Source organism: Chiloscyllium punctatum, chromosome 17, assembly GCF_047496795.1.
Source record: "Chiloscyllium punctatum isolate Juve2018m chromosome 17, sChiPun1.3, whole genome shotgun sequence".
Classification (NCBI taxonomy): domain Eukaryota; kingdom Metazoa; phylum Chordata; class Chondrichthyes; order Orectolobiformes; family Hemiscylliidae; genus Chiloscyllium; species Chiloscyllium punctatum.
Genome location: NC_092755.1, coordinates 72,817,803 through 72,831,243, shown reverse-complemented (window position 1 = coordinate 72,831,243; position 13,441 = coordinate 72,817,803). Strand labels below are relative to the sequence as shown.

Sequence of the window (13,441 nt, the reverse complement as noted above, 5' to 3'; positions counted from 1 at the left end):
GAATTAGTTAGAACATCAGGATTGCAACATCTATTTTGGTACCCAATCAGTAGAACTCAGCACTCTCAATAGATTGGTGGGTAAACATATTGCATATTTGCAAATACTAAATCGCACAAGAGATATATGCTCAATTCCTGGTCTTTACTGAAGATAGTCATAAACTTCTCAGTGTCTCTCAAAAGAATAAAAAAACAAAATCAGCCAACATCACCACTGTTGTTGCTACCCAATAATCCATGTTAGACAGCAAGTGCAAGATCAGATAAAAATTAAATATGATGTCATATAATACATGTCATCTAAGCACTAAACTTCAAGCTTGATTAAAAGAAGTCTTTTATAGCTTACCAAATCTACAAAATATTGTTTGATGTTCTAGTGCCACATTAGCTGCTAGGAAACAGGCAATTTTTCATTTCTATATAGTAGTTTGAGATATTATGACAACTTTTGCCAACAAAAATAAAACACCAGAAAACTTGAGACAGAGAAAGGATGGGGAGAGTACATCAACGTTAATGAGTTTCCTCAATGTCAAATAAGATAGCAACATCATACAGCCTTTTCCCTGGATTATGAAATACATAACTATCAATTACGGTTTCAATGTTTGTTTGAAAGAAACATTTCTTCACAAGCCCTTTAGGAGAGCTACAGACAAACTAAGGCTACATATAGCAACATAATAAACTGCTCCACATAAATGACCTAACAGTAATAGCTGGTTCATCAAGGCTGACTCATTGAGATACTATTGGCATTCAGCAGACATTTCCAAAGCAGTTGCCAAAACACCCAATATGGATTATTGCGCACAAATATATTTCATCCAAGAACACACTGCTATCAGTCATGGATACCGGATTGCTATAATGTGGATCTAAAAAGTTGTCTGGTCAATACAAAGTTTTCACCATATTTTCAGGTTGTGGAAACAACAAAAGTTTTCATTTTTAAATTGTTCGGTCACATTTTAAATGAAGCAATATTTAATACACTAATGCAGTTTGTTGAAACCGAACAGTTATTGCTCTTATCAAGAGAAGAATGGAAAGTGCCAGGAATAACCATGAGCTAATAATCTGTTGCAACAATGCTAATAAATTTTAACCTGTTAAGTAAGTTAAAACATTGCATTCTCTTTCTGATTGCTTGGTTACACTACTGGCATTAAAAGTGAAAAAAGCAACTAGAAAAGATAGAAAAAATATACTTGAAAGAATGGACAGACCTGTCGCAGATTAAATATAACAGATGTGATTTGATACATTTAAATCACATTTTGCATGATTTCAAACTAGGAGACCATTTAACTGACTGTGTCTGAGCTGATTCACATTAAAAAAAAATTTGGCTAGTCTTATTGCCATGCCTTTCCTCGGAGCCATGCAAATTACACAAGTTGTGTTCAACTTTCCTTGCTCAATATTCACTTGGACCGCTACCATTGCAAACACATTTTAAAAATGCAGTATTGAACAACTCTTAAAATGAGAATATTAAAATTACATGGCCGTATTTCTATAAGACAAACAAAGGTCTTGTACAAAGACTACAAAGTGTTAATGATATTTATATTCAATAAGAAATTCAGCTTAGTCATAAAGAGAACATTGGGGTTAGACTTAGACTCACTGGCAGATGCCTTCAACAGTATGGCAACAGCAGGATAGGGCCTGAGCATGCCTAGTACATTGAGATAAGTATCCAAGAGTACTGAGATGAAGCTTTCACAAATACTGGGGCTATCATAAGAACTAGATTACAGCAAGTATTCTGGGACCTGGGAGAAAACTGAAGGCTGTATTAAGGCTATGGGACAATTGAGGTTAGCCTTGATGACCAAAGAGCATTGAGATTATGGTTAGAAATTTCTGAACAGCAAGAGAATTCCATGATTTGGCAGTGGGACAGGGCCTGAGGATCCAGAAAACCAGGGATTAACTTTCAAAGTATTGAAGGACGAGGGCAAGGTTTACCCTCCCCACAATTTAATTTACTCGTTCTGCTTTATTTCTGTCTTTAATGCACTAAATTCCTGTATCTAACCACTGGATCTCACAGTAAAATTTTAAAAAAGTTAACAAACCTACCAGAACCCGGTCTCCAATCTTCAATTCACGTTCTCCCTTCTTGACTGAACCAGCTTCTGAAAGGTTTGATACAGATTCACTTGCTGTTTTTAAGAGATTGGTCATGGCTGAAGGGGCTGCAGACTCCGGAGTTGCAACTGATTTACCTAATCCTGCTTTTTGTGCAGTTGTTGTTGATGAAGCAGTCGCAACACTGGCTGACGTGGATGTTGGTGAAGTGGCTCTAGAAACAGATGTTGTATGAGTCTGTGAACCATTGGCTTCACCATCAGTCAGTGGGCTTCGAGATAGTTTTGAAGGTCTTGTAAATATTCCACGTAATGGCTCACACTGGAAATATCGAACGCCAGCAACTGAACCATCATTTTTACCAATTGGTTCATCCAAAACAATTCCTGCCCACTGGCCTGGAGCAAACTGACTCTCACCAAGAAACTGAATGAATCCAGGTTTGCTACCATTTACCCAGATGCGCTCTCCAATTCTAAAGTCATCCACAAATTCTTCTTGTGTCTCTGCATTGGATGTACTTGATTTCTCGCCTGGTGATGTTTTTGCTGTAGCAAAAACATAGATATATGTTTTAGTAATAGATATTGATTAAAAAGACGTTGAATATTTGAAAACACAACTTCAATATATTATATACTTCAAACATAATTCACTGGCTGTAAAGTTCTTTAGGACTTGTTACAAACACTGGACTTGTTAAGATGCTATGTTTAAACTGTTTTAAGGTGTAAAAAAAATGTAGTTTAGAGGGGGGTAATGACTTCTGACAGAATCTGCTTGGATTCAAACTTGTGTGACTTGTTTAAGTCAAATTGGAATTTATTGAAAGTCAGATGCAAGTCCTAGCACCAGAACACAAAGAATAGACATCCATACTGTCAAACCCTTAGAGTCAGACAGACAGATTTAGGGGAAGACAACCCACATAGAGATACTGAGATGCCAAGCAGAATAAAAAATGATTTTAGATTAACTACCAAGTACAGTGGTAGTGAGAATGGATTCCTGGTTTGTAGAAAGGTGGCTTGTGAAGAGCTAAAGATCATATAATCTCTGAAGGTATGTTATTACTGGAAGTCCATTCTAAAGGCAGGAACAAGAGACAAATTGTTTAAAAACACTCTCGAAGATGCACAATGGTGGGCCAGGAAGAGGAGATTCTGTTAAAGTAGGGGGATAGTTGGAACTTTAACTAGAAAACTACATTTCTGCCGACAGTATAGTGTAAACTTGATGCCATGTCTTCAGTTGACTTATTAATAGGAAAAGACCTTTCCTGTAATTCAGTCTATTAGTTGCCAACTAAGCAATGTGATTGGACACAAGAACATACCTCAAAACATTATTGGGTCTAAATAGATTGTAACAACAGATTTGAGACATGAAATGAAATGCATGCGTTGAAAAATATTCAAAATTTGAGCAGATACTAAGTGTGGTTTGTAATGCTAATTTCTATGACTGAAGTATTTGCTCACATGTAACAGATCAAAAATAATCCTTGGTGATAAGAGATTTTCATGTGCAGATGCAACTAGTATTTACTATCAAGTTTGTCTTAATTGCTAAATTTTACCATTCTCAGTATAACTTGAAGGTCCATTTTTATACTACAGTTCCAAAACAAGATGGTGTGTACCTTGGGATTGTAGAGATGTACAGCATGAAATCAGACGCTTGGGTCCAAATCATCCATGCTGACCAGATATCCTAAATTAATTTGCCCACGACACCTCCAATTTTGGTGTCATCGACAAAGTTACTAACCACAAGTCCTATATTCACATCCAAATCATTTATATAAATGACAAAAAGCGGTGGACCCCTGCACCAATCCTTGAGGCACACTACTGGTCACAGGCCTCCAGTCTGAAAAGCAACTCTCCATCACTATCCTCTGTCTCCTTCCTTCGAACCAATTCTGTATCCAAATGGCTTGCTCTCATTGTATTCCATCAGATCTAACCGCTAACTAGTCTATCGTGCAGAACCTTAAGCAAACATTTATATTGCAACTTTTCAGATCCAAATATTTCAAAATGTTTCGTATATTACTATGAATGTGCAACACTTGTTATGCAATATTTAAATACCAATACTCATACACATTGGAGCTAAATGTCAGGTTTAAATTGTCTTTTTATCAGTGTCCCTGGTTTAGGCAATAATGTTGGCTATAACCTTGGGGTATTCCCTATTCTCTGATTAGACTTATGGATCTATAATATAAACCTGAACCAGCAGACAAAATTTCAGTTTAAATCTCAGCCAAAGGAAGTACAACATACCCACAGGCAACTAAAAAGCTTAAAGTTATGTTACAAGCGGGTCTTATAGTATGAATCGAAATGTCTCTTAGGGAGCAAGATGGCTTATGGGTGAGGGGAGCCTTTGGTGAGGCTGAAGCTCCTGGTGAAAGGGGCTACTGAAATAGAGAGCAAAGTTCCTGGTGGGAAGTTGACAAAAAGTGTGATATCTCATGGGCTATAGGAGTAAAAACACTAGACATCGCTGACCTTGATTCATTTTCTTATCCTGGAGAGGATTAATTATTGCATCCTGGTATTATAATTGAGATCTGCTTACTTAACCCAAACCAAAGACTGAATCTGGTACTCTTGTGTTCTCTATGACTCAGTTCTACATTTGACAACTCTATATCATTATTCAGTGGCCCCTTGGAAGCTCTGGATTTTTACATTTGCAAAGTTATTATTTTGCAGTAATCACTAAATCTTAATTGTTTTTCTATCCCTTTGCCATCTTTTGTTAGAATAAGCATTCCCAGCTTCAAAATCAAATATCAAGACAAAATTGACATGGAAAATGGCATAGGAAACACACAAAGGAGAATGGGAAAGTGATGCTGCTAGCAGAACCAAATTTGGAAAGTTTGCCCTTCCTCATAACATTTTTCAAAAATGTTACCTTCTTCCTGCCTTTATTTCAAGTTTTGTATTTTTGTTCATAATGACCTTAGTTGCATGCCTTTTCAGCAACTATCAGGAAAAGATAAATTGAAGAATAAGACAAAAGGAAACGAGATCATGCTTGTTATAAAACTGAAAGAACTGCAGATGTATACATCAGAAAAAAGATAGAAACTGCTGGAAAAGCTCAGCAGGTCTGGTAGCATCAGTGGACAGAAATCAGAATTTTCAGGTCAAGTGACCCTTCCTCAGAACTGACAGTAGCTAGGAAATGTCAGTTTATATACAGAAGATAGGGAAGCGGGTGAGGAGTAAATGATTAGATTAGATTACTTACAGCATGGGGATACGGTCTGAATTTTGTCCACAGATGCTGCCAGACCTGCTGAGCTTTTCCGGCATTTTCTATTTTTGTTTCAAGGTTATTATAAAGGAGAAGAGCACAAAGGCAGAAGACAGAAGTCATTTTGATCTCTTGTACAGAAACTTTTTAAGATCTAATGAACAGCGGACAGCACAAAACAGCAAAGCATTATTTGAAGATAATAATGCTTTATGCAAACATACTGTAACAGCTTACACACATGACCAGAATTTGATAAGCATTATTGAAATTTTAATCTGAAAACGTAGTAAGTTTTTAAAGAGGTCCACTGTACAAGTTCAATCTAAAGATACGATGTTATCCTTAAATAATCTGTTATCTAGTCTTTCCCACCGCCAATCATTTTTTAAAATTCAATGAGGGCATTGCTGGCGAGGCCAGATTTTATTGCCCATCCTAAAGGGTGGTTAAAAAGTCAACCATATTGCCATGGATCTGGAGTCACACACAGCCAGACCAAGTATGGGTAAGGCAGTTTCCTTCCCTAAAGTACATTAGTGAACCGGATGGGTTTTTCCAAAAATCAACATTGATTGTTGGAACATTAGTCATTATTAGATTCTTCATCGCCAGATTTTTATTGAATTCAAATTCCAACATCTGCCATGGCAGCACTCAAACCCAGGTCCCCAGAGTATTTCCTGGGTTCCTGAACTTAACAGTCCAGTGATAATTCCACTAGGCCACTGCCTCCCCCTCAGGTTCTCCCTCACCAAATGTGGTTACATCCAGTGTTTTATCACTGCAGGTCAAAGCTGTTCATTTTCCTTTGTGTTCTGAAAAACGTATATTATGTTTTTCTTTTAACAGAAGTATTCTTTACCTTTCCTCATCATTCACAAAAGAGATTGCATTTGAAGTTAATTTTCAAATTCAAAAATGTTATTTGTGACAGCACAACACCAAGCCACAGATAGTAAGAGTGACATTAAGGGTCTTTCTTTATTAGACTAGTGCCAGTGTTAGAAGAACAGTTAAAATATGTAAACATATTTTATGAATACACTAAATAGAAAATATTCAATTTGTTCCACCATAGTATTAGAAAAAACAATTTTTTGATTACTCATGGAATAAATTGGATAGTCTTCTGTACTTCATTGTGTGCAATAAGCCCATAAACTAATCAATGCTTGCAATCCTACAGCAATAAAAGGGTTGAACTACCCTTTTTGATTCATAAGCTATGAAAGTGTTAATATCAAAATTATATCATACTTCACATTTTTATATTATAGCACACAATATAAATCAAAAGCTTAAAATCAAACAAACCTTCTAAAGATGGTAGTAAGGACTGTGCATTGAATTTCATTACCTGTCTCTGACTCAAATTTATTGAGGCATTGTTCCAAGATTTAAGATGAAGCACAATCGTGCACAAAGAAATTTAAAATGGTAATCTTTGTCTGCAATTACAATGTACATAAAGTCTAGACAAAAGATTCTAATGACTTACTTGATGGTTGTGAAGGAGCAGCTTGCTTCACTGCAGTACTCCCTGGTTTGGCAATCTTGCTAGGAGCTTTCAGCCCACTAGGTTTTAGCAGACTCATCCTTCCTCTTCGGTTCCTTCAGCCTTTGTCTCAAATAGTTTTTGCTAAACATCAAATCATCTGCACTGCTTTTAAATTCTGTGTATCATTTAAAACCTGAAAGAAATAATATTGTGGATTGAATAATGTATTTTACCTCCCATGAAAGACACATTTGAATTAATTGTTGCAGGAAGCAGTACATGAAACAGCTTCCTCCTGACAAAGCACAATGCTCTCTTCCACATGCCTGAGCTCCTGTGAATGACTCTTCAATGAGGTCCTCCCCTATTATCCTGAGCTTGCATCCCGTCTTTTTTCTGAAGAGACTGAAACACTTGAAAGATGACCATTAATTTTTCCTCAGTGCTGGCTTTATTATTAACAACTTCCAATCTCTGAATTTCTTATTGCTATTTCTCACTAATCAGCAAAGCAGCCTTAAATATCATAATTTGTATCAGTACGCAATTTATGAATGAATTATTTTAAAAACCAATTAAACCATTCTGTGAATGCAGTCTTTGTCTGCACTGAGCACATGACCCATATCTTATATTCCCAGTTATACATGATATTGCCATAACCAGACTGACATTTTATCCTATAACACAGAAAGCAGTTACTAGCAATTACACATTTTTAAAACAAAGACTGTAACATATGATTAAACCACGGAGATCATGTATTATTGATGACCACACTCCACAGCAGCCTGTGATTAATGCCGTCTGAAACAGAAAACACTCTTGGCGTGACTTGTTCAAGGAATCAACATATCTTTTGTTCAAGGTTCCTTGCAACACAACGTTCATATGAAATACAGTATCACTTTCAAAATGAGATTAAAATATTCACAAAACATTAATTATCTGAACGCATGAGGGAGCTAATAACGTTTTAGATACAAATTCAGTACACCCCTGCAGTGCTTTCAAAATCACTGCATCCACAATCAGAAAAGAAATGCTTAGATTTCAGTGACTAGACATTCACATCACAACTGACAGAAGACAGGCAAGCTAAATAATCAATTTGTCATCAAGCTTCCATCCAAAAATGTCACTTCAATAACATATGCAAATAACATGGATATATCACTTTCTACTCTTGTTCTTCATCCAACTATCCTATCTAATTTGAAACTTTGGCTCAACTATAAACCTTGGGAGTGAATTAGAGAGAAGATCATCCTCACAAACAAGTTGATCTTCTGCTCTCCTCCAACTATCCCAATTTAATTGAGTGCCTATAGTCCTTCGTTCTACACACCCATAACTCATGTAAAGAAGCACTGCTCATCCTTTCACAACTACTTTAGCATCCTATAATATCTGCTGTACTCAATTTGCACAAAATCTATATCTCTAAGATCTTGAACAGTGAAAACTAAAAGATTGTTGAAATAAAATCTTCAGAACTCCATTTCTCTGTATAGAATAGTTTGTATAGTTAAACAATGAACTCCAACATGCAGAATATAAATTTAATCTCCAATGCAAACTTCCACCAACCATTCTGGATTGGTTTGGATGCCATCATTTTATTAAATGTTTCGGAAATCGCAGTCAAGATTGGTTTAGCAATCTAAAGCAAAACAGGTGAATTAAACTGATGCTTATGGGCCCCTTCCTAAGATATTTGCATCATTGATAGCCACAGGTGAGGTGGCAGAAAATTAGAGGTTGGCTAATGTGGTGCCACTATTTAAGGAGGTGGAAAAAAACCAGGGAACTATAGACCAGTGAGCCTGACAGTAGTGGTGGGTAAGTTGTTGGGAGGGAACCTTGAGAGACAGCATTTACATGTATTTGGATAGGCAAAGACTGATTAGGGATAGTAAACATGGCTTTGAGGTGGGAAATATAATGTCTCACTTACTTCATTCAGTTTTTTGAGGAAGTAACAAAGGGAATTGACAAGGGCAGAGTGGCGGACATGATCTATATGGAATTCAGTCAGGCATTCAACAACTTTCCTCACTGTAGACTGGTTAGCAAGGTTAGAGCATATGGAATACAGGGAGAACTAGCTAGTTGGATACAGAACTGGCTTGAACGTAGAAGCCAGAGGGTGGTGGTGGAGTGTTGCTTTTCAGGCTGGAGGCTTGTGACCAGTGGTATGCCACAAGGATTGGTGCTGGGTCCACTGTTTTTTTGTCATTTCTATAAATAATTTGGATGTGAACATAGCAGACATGGTTAATAAGTTTGCAGATGACACCAAGATTGCAGGTATAGTGGACAGCGAAGGAGGTTACCTCAGAGAACAACACTACCTTGATCAGATGGGCCAATGAGCCAGAGCGGCAAATGGAGTTTAATTTAGATAAATGCGAGTTGTTTATTGAATAAAGAGATCTTGGAGTGCAGGTTCATAGTTCCTTGGAAGGGGAGTCCCAAGTGGACAGGATAGCGAAAGCGGCAAAATGCAGCTGGCTCTGATATAACACGATTAGTTCTGTTCCCATGTGATCTCGCATTATAAGAAAATCATACATTCTTGTTCTCGTGCAATCTTGCATTGTAAGAAAATCAGGTGTACTTTCATTTATTGGTCAGTACATTGAGTATAGGAGTCGCGAAGTCATGCTGCAGCTGTGCAGGACATTGCTTAGGCCACTTTTGGAAAATTATGCACAATTCTGGGTCTCCCTCCTATCCGAAAGTTGTTGTGAAACTTGAAAGCGTTCAGAAAAAAGTTACAAGGATGTTGCCAAGGTTGGATGGTTTGAGCTATGGCGAGAGGCTGAATAAGTGGAGGCTGTTTTTCCTGGAGCATTGGAGGCAGAGGAGTGACCTGATAGAAGTTTATATAATCATGAGGGGCATGGATAGGATAAATAGACAACATCTTTTCCCTAGGGTGGGGGAATCCAAATCTAGAGGGCATATATTTAAGATGAGACTGGAAAGATTTAAAGGGGACCCAAGTGACAACGTTTTCACGTAGAGGGTGGTACGTGTATGGAATGAGCTGCCAGAGGTAGTAGTGGAGGCGAGTATGATTACAACATTTCAAAGGCATCTGGATGGGTATAAGAAGAAGAAGGGTTTAGAGGGAGATGGCTAAATGCCAGCAAATGGGACTAGATTTATTTAGGATATCTGTAGGCATGGACATGTTGGACCGAAGGGTCTGTTTCTGTGTTGTACACCTCGATGTCTTGATGACTCTATGTAAGAGATAGTAAGTATTAAAGGGTGCTAAAGACTGGCTGGGTTACCCAAGAAACATTCATCCAAGTTAATTACATTTAAAGTGCAATTGCTGAAAAGTCATACTATTCTCGCAATCAGGTTGCTTGGGTACACAGTAAATATAACAAGATGATGATAAACAGGCCTTTCAGCTCCCTTATTCATTGAGAAGCATGTGTTGGTGCAAATAGCAACAAATAACTTATTATCTGATTGCAGAGTATATTTCAGAAAGGAGAGGGGGAAATCCATGAAATTATAGATCTGTTTGTCTAACATTTACTGTGAAAAGTTATTGAAAACTCTCATTAAAGGAGAGTGACGGAGTTGTACAGCAATTTGACCCACCCTCTACAAACCCCCAATGGGAACAATGTTTTTTTTAAACAAGCAAATACGTGTATCGTGTTGTTGAGCAACTTTGGAAACAAATTAGTTTCCTTAGGCACGTCTCTTTGTTTGAAAATAGCTACGTACTTTGAAACACTAAGAATTCTTTTGGCGCACAGTCTTAGGAGATGAACGCCAGAACTAAGATTAACAGCTCTTAACATCAAGGCAGCATTTGAAGAAATGTGATAACAAAAGAGGGAACGATGGCAGGGGGTCAAAGGTTAACCTGCCCATGTTTACAGTCACATCTGACACGGACAAATGAACGTAATGTTAGAGACAATCTTTACAACTTCATATTAAGCTCAAGGAGGCTCCTCCAGAACAACCAACCTCAGCTCCATTACTAAGATTTCACTATCATTGGAAGACCACAATAGGACTGTGCATTGACATCCTTTCATCTACTAAAAAGGGACATGAAGCAAACAACTCATTTAGATGGAGTGTACTCAGTTAGTATACCTTTGGTGATGGTTGTGAATCTATATTAATAGTAAAAGAGGGAGAAGGATAGAGTGGAGCCAGAAGGTATAAGCAGGGTAAACTGCTCACTGAAGCAATAGCTATAACAGAGGCACTAAATGAACACAGTCAGTTCTGTTGTAACCTGTGTTTCTTCAACACAAATTGACTTTAACTCGATTGAAGGATTTGTAGAATGCGAACTTTCCTTACCTGTATAGGCTATAAAGCCATTCTGGCCCCATTATGCATTTGAACCCCAAGGTTCCTCTGCTCCTTGAGTACCCTCAGAGTTGTACCATTTAGTCTATATTATCTTATTGTGCTGTTCAGCTATTGTGCGATTTTTTTATAATGAGAGATCGCATGAGAACAGAGCTATTCATTATATCAGAACCAGCTGCACTTTATCTTCTAATTTTGTTTTAAAAAAAAGCAGTGACAGTGGCCCAGTTGAAAATGTGGGTGTTGAGCAACTAAACACTATAGTGATAGATAAAGAAGAGATGCTCCAGGCAGAGAAGTTGCCAGGCCTGGACGCATCCAAGATTGCTGAGAAAGATAAAAGAGCAAATCGCAGAGCCATTGACAGAAATTTTCCAGGCCTTTCTTAACAAAGGGTTAGTCCCGTGGCACTGCAGGAATACAAATATGATGCAGTTGTTTAAGGGGTAAAGGATAATCCAGGAACCTGTAGGGCCAAAAGGCCTGTTTCCACAATGTCAGGATTCTATTGTACAAACTGTTAGCTTCATGTCAATAATAGGGCAACTGATGGAGACCATAATAGTCGATAAGATAAATGCACATTTTGAGAAAAATAAGTTACTACTAGACAGTCAACATGGTTTTGTGAAAGGCAGGTCATGCCCAACAAACTTAATTAAATTTGTTGATGAGGTGACACAGGCAGTGGATGAGGATAGTGCTATGGATGTTGTATATTTGGATTTTCAGAAAACATTTAAAATGTGCCACATGGCAAGTTGGTTATCAAATTAGAAATGTTTGGGATTGATAGATCCTTTGCAGCATGGATTAGAGATTGACCTAAAAGGTAGGAAACAGTGGGTTGATATAGAGAAGAATTTCTCAGACTGGATTCTGGGTTAGTGGTGTTGGAAGAGCACAGCAGTTCAGGCAGCATCCATAGAGCTTCGAAATCGACGTTTCGGGCAAAAGCCCTTCATCAGGAATAAAGGCAGTGAGCCTGAAGCGTGGAGAGATAAGCTAGAGGAGGGTGGGGGTGGGGAGAGAGTAGCATAGAGTACAATGGGTGAGTGGGGGAGGAGATGAAGGTGATCGGTCAAGGAGGAGAGGGTGGAGTGGATAGGTGGAAAAGGAGATAGGCAGGTAGGACAAGTCCAGACAAGTCATGGGGACAGTGCTGAGCTGGAAGTTTAGAACTAGGGTGAGGTGGGGGAAGGGGAAATGAGGAAACTGGTGAAGTCTACATTGATGCCCTGGGGTTGAAGTGTTCCAAGGCGGAAGATGAGGCGTTCTTCCTCCAGGCGTCTGGTGGTGAGGGAGCGGCGGTGAAGGAGGCCCAGGACCTCCATGTCCTCGGCAGAGTGGGAGGGGGAGTTGAAATGTTGGGCCACAGGGCGGTGTGGTAGATTGGTGCGGGTGTCCCGGAGATGTTCCCTAAAGCGCTCTGCTAGGAGGCGCCCAGTTTCCCCAATGTAGAGGAGACCGCATCGGGAGCAATGGATACAATAAATGATATTAGTGGATGTGCAAGTAAAACTTTGATGGATGTGGAAGGCTCCTTTGGGGCCTTGGATAGAGGTGAGGGAGGAGGTGTGGGGAGAGGAGTTGAAAATAGCATTCCTGAGAAATTGGAGTTGGGACCCTTGCTTTTTCTGAGTTACATAAGCGATTTAGAGATGGGTGTTGAGGGCATAAATCTCTAAATTCGCAAATGATAATAAGTGAGGGAGGATTGTGAGGATGATGCTTAACGACTTTAGAGAGACAGTGACAAATTGGTCAAACAGGCAGACACCTCAAACATGAATTTCAACGTAGAGAAACAAGACGTAATGCAGTTTGAAAGCAGCAGCACAATGAGATAATATAGACTAAAATGGTACAACTCTGAGGGGACTCAAGGAGCAGAGGAACCTTGGGGTTCAAATGCATAATTCTTGAAAGGTGGCCTGGGAAGTAGAAACGGTTGTTAAGAAGCCTCATAGCCTCCTTGGGCCTATAAAAATAGGCAGAGTGTAAAGCAAGGCGGGAGTGATCCTACACCACTACATATCATTGGTCAAACCACATTTGGAGTACTATTCAGTTCTGGGCACCTTACTTAAGGAAGGATGTTATCGCCGGAGAGAAAGTACAATGGATTTTTGGTAGAATGATACCAGGAATGAAGGATTTCCATCACAAAGGAAGATTAGAGAAATTGGACTTATCCCCC

General features: G+C 38.6%; 1 protein-coding gene across 15 annotated transcripts in view; it reads right to left on the bottom strand.

The window, feature by feature from the left end:
* Positions 1–13,441, bottom strand: part of clip1a (CAP-GLY domain containing linker protein 1a) — a 157,503-nt gene that overhangs the window by 117,217 nt on the left and 26,845 nt on the right. For 14 of the 15 annotated variants that reach the window (XM_072587422.1, XM_072587425.1, XM_072587426.1 and 11 more), the window contains 2 exons: positions 6,883–7,075; positions 2,097–2,653 (listed from right to left, as the gene is read on the bottom strand). In XM_072587422.1, coding sequence (XP_072443523.1) covers positions 2,097–2,653; positions 6,883–6,979 — 654 coding nt within the window. In that variant the 5' untranslated portion in view covers positions 6,980–7,075. Of the gene's footprint in view, positions 1–2,096; positions 2,654–6,882; positions 7,076–7,208; positions 7,351–13,441 lie in introns of those variants that run through there. The other variant, XM_072587424.1, reaches the window with a different exon arrangement.